This window comes from Pyxicephalus adspersus, unplaced genomic scaffold (genome assembly GCF_032062135.1).
Source record: "Pyxicephalus adspersus unplaced genomic scaffold, UCB_Pads_2.0 Sca3587, whole genome shotgun sequence".
NCBI classification, from domain to species: Eukaryota; Metazoa; Chordata; class Amphibia; order Anura; family Pyxicephalidae; genus Pyxicephalus; species Pyxicephalus adspersus.
Window position 1 is genome coordinate 1 of NW_027320592.1, and position 2832 is coordinate 2832.

The following is a 2832-nucleotide window of genomic DNA, read 5'->3' on the forward strand; positions in this document are numbered from 1 at the left end:
ACAGTCTCCCCCCCATACATATACATATATAATTACAAAATGCACAAACAACATTTGAATGAAACATACATTAACAGAATATTTATATAAAGATTTTTTTGAATATATTTATTAAAAAAAAAAATGCAAATACTCTTTCCTATCTGAACTCACATTTGCTATGAGCTGCTTCATTTCTTCATTACTTAGCTTGGTGTCTTCCTCTGTTCCTGTTAAATGGTTCACCAATGTTTCCAAATCTGTTTCGTTTAATGCACCATCACCATCAAAATCTGCACAAACAGGATAGTTATCGGCCATACTTAAATTATAACACAAGCACATGAATCACATTCTGCCCAAAGACAAAGAACATTTTGGATTGAGATACGTTTAAATGATGCAAGTGAAGGGGAGGGAACATAGGGGAGTGGCTGTATGTACAGCGCACGTTCAGTCTCTTGTTGTTGGAAAGGATCATGAAAGATACTTAATGTGTGTACGTAGCCTTAATAGGAGGCATAATCTAGGTTTATCTGAAATGGATTAAGATGTCCATAGACAGTAGACCCAGGTTCAATATTAGTAATCAGTCCAATTTATTTGCCAATGCCCATGTTTAAAAACACAATCGTATTTTAAAACTGTGCATTACAAACAAAATTTAAATCTAGAACAGATTAACACTTCTATACGTCCCCCTATCCACCAAGAGAATTCTGTGAAGTCTACAGTAACATACGGGTATCCAGACGATTGCATGTCCACTAGTTTTATTTGGAATAGTATACTTAAAGTCCATAGGTACCCTATGTTGGGTTTCTGGAGGAAAAGGCAATTTGTAACTCTCAGGTCAGTTTACTAGATACCAGAGTTCTTCTTACTGGCAACCACACTAAAGCACTAATGGATACAGTAATTATAGCAGGGGTTCCCCAAAGACCTGAAAGTTTGGGGTTGCCCCATTTTAAAAAGGTTGAGCAACGCTGATCCATAGACTTTTTCACTCATGAAAGGTCTGCTAAATGCCTAGGTAACATAAAGGCATCCAGAGGATCGCCTACACATTTTAGTATGAATCCATCACCATAAGTACCCTACGTTACATGGTTTCTGCATCCAAACACAATTCAAATATGAGTGTTTCAGCATAATGGGGGAGAGTACAAACTAGTAGTCTAAATGTTTAACAAAGACTTAGTCTAACAGCCATTTACATCCTTACCAAATATCCGGAAGGCATAATGAGATTTAATTTCAAGGGTGGCAGATTCACTGAACGCACTTAGCATGTCGAGGAAATCTTCAAATGACATGCTGTCATCGCCATGTTTTGAAGTGGAGAAGACGTGACATATGCGATGCTTGAAGGGGTTTGCCTGCAAAGAGTAAAGAGAATTACTTGACATGAAGTCCTCTCCTCCTTCTGTGTCACGGTCTGTTTCTGTCTGTCATTTCCAACCCCTATTTAATATACAGCGGTGGGTAGTATGTTGGAACTATATCAATAGTGTTTAATATTATTCTATATACGTTGCAAGATAATATGTAAATAACCTTCAAACGATGAGGCTTATTTATAAAGCACATATATAAGTACAGTGATGCACTTTACAAAGGAGTTAAGTTTGCCATAGGACTGAAGCCCAATTCACTTCAATAAATGGTCAGCACTTTACTCCAATGCTAGGAAGAGCTCCACACCAAATTTCTATGCTTCTATGTAAACTTTTTTGATACTCTTTATTTTGCTTCATCCTTATAGACCTGCAGTATTGATTTTCAGCAGAAAGATGCTGCATATGAGATCTGGAATATTAGATACAACAATGGTCCCCAAACCCCGTGCCGGTGCATGGCAGGCGAGTTGAGGGCCACAGATGACAGGAAGCAGAAGCGCAGGCAGCCCTCCTTACACTGCTCTAAGGCTTGGGACAGTGTGACAGTAGGAGCGCAACAAGCGGCTCTCGTCACACTGCTTACACAGGAGCTGCTGAGAATGGCAGAGCAATGTAAGGCTTACACTTCTCTGCCATTCCCAGCAGCTCTGCAAACACGGCAGCTCCTTCATCACATTCTCAGCTAGTGTGCTGACAGGAGGCTGAGCTCCTGAGAATAGCAGAGTAGTGTAAGCTGTTCATATACCGGGCCTCAGCAAAAATTTTATGTTACCGGGCCCTGCTGTCAGAAAGGTCAGGGACCAGTGCGATACAACCCCAATAAAACTCCAAAATGTGGAGAAAAGCTCCATGTCACTCCACAAAGGTAAGCAGATTTTAGAAAGGACAAATGCCCAACAGTTAGTATTGGAAATGAATAATATTATATACTGGCATGTTTTTTTATTAATATTAAACAGGATTTATAAAGGACCAACATATTATTCAGTTATGCAATAAATAGAGGTTGCAAATGACAGACAGATACAGACAGTGACACAGGAGGAGGAAAGGATCCTACCCAGAAGAACCTAATCTGTTTAGTACATTGTTTAATATTCAAAATGACAAATATATGAGCAGAGTCTTGGATGGATCAGACAATGTGCGTCAACCAATACCTTTAATTCTGGCAGCGTTAGAAACCTATCCTTCGGCACCCGCACTGCTTCTATGCTGTTACGGCTTTCTTTCGGTAGCAGTTCGCCATATCTTTTGTAAGCCCTAAAAGGAAATGATGAAAAGCATTAGAGTATGTGTGTGGCACTAAAACTCCCAGCAGGTGAAATAATGCAACACAGAAAAGCACACAGCCTAACTGATCAGATATAAAACGAACAAATCAGTGCAGTTCTGTGATCATTATTACTTCAGTTTCCCTAAATACAAGCAGTGTCAGTTCCTAAGTTTTACC

At 39.4% G+C, this 2832-nt stretch overlaps 1 protein-coding gene across 1 annotated transcript; it reads right to left on the reverse strand.

The window, feature by feature from the left end:
- Positions 1–96: 96 nt before the first annotated feature.
- Positions 97–2650, reverse strand: LOC140321419 (calcium and integrin-binding protein 1-like; the record flags this gene model as incomplete). The annotated part of the gene is made up of 3 exons (XM_072398186.1): positions 97–272; positions 1205–1358; positions 2540–2650. Coding segments are annotated over 3 exons (426 nt in total), but the record flags the coding sequence as incomplete, so codon positions are not given.
- Between the last annotated feature and the right edge of the window lie 182 nt (positions 2651–2832).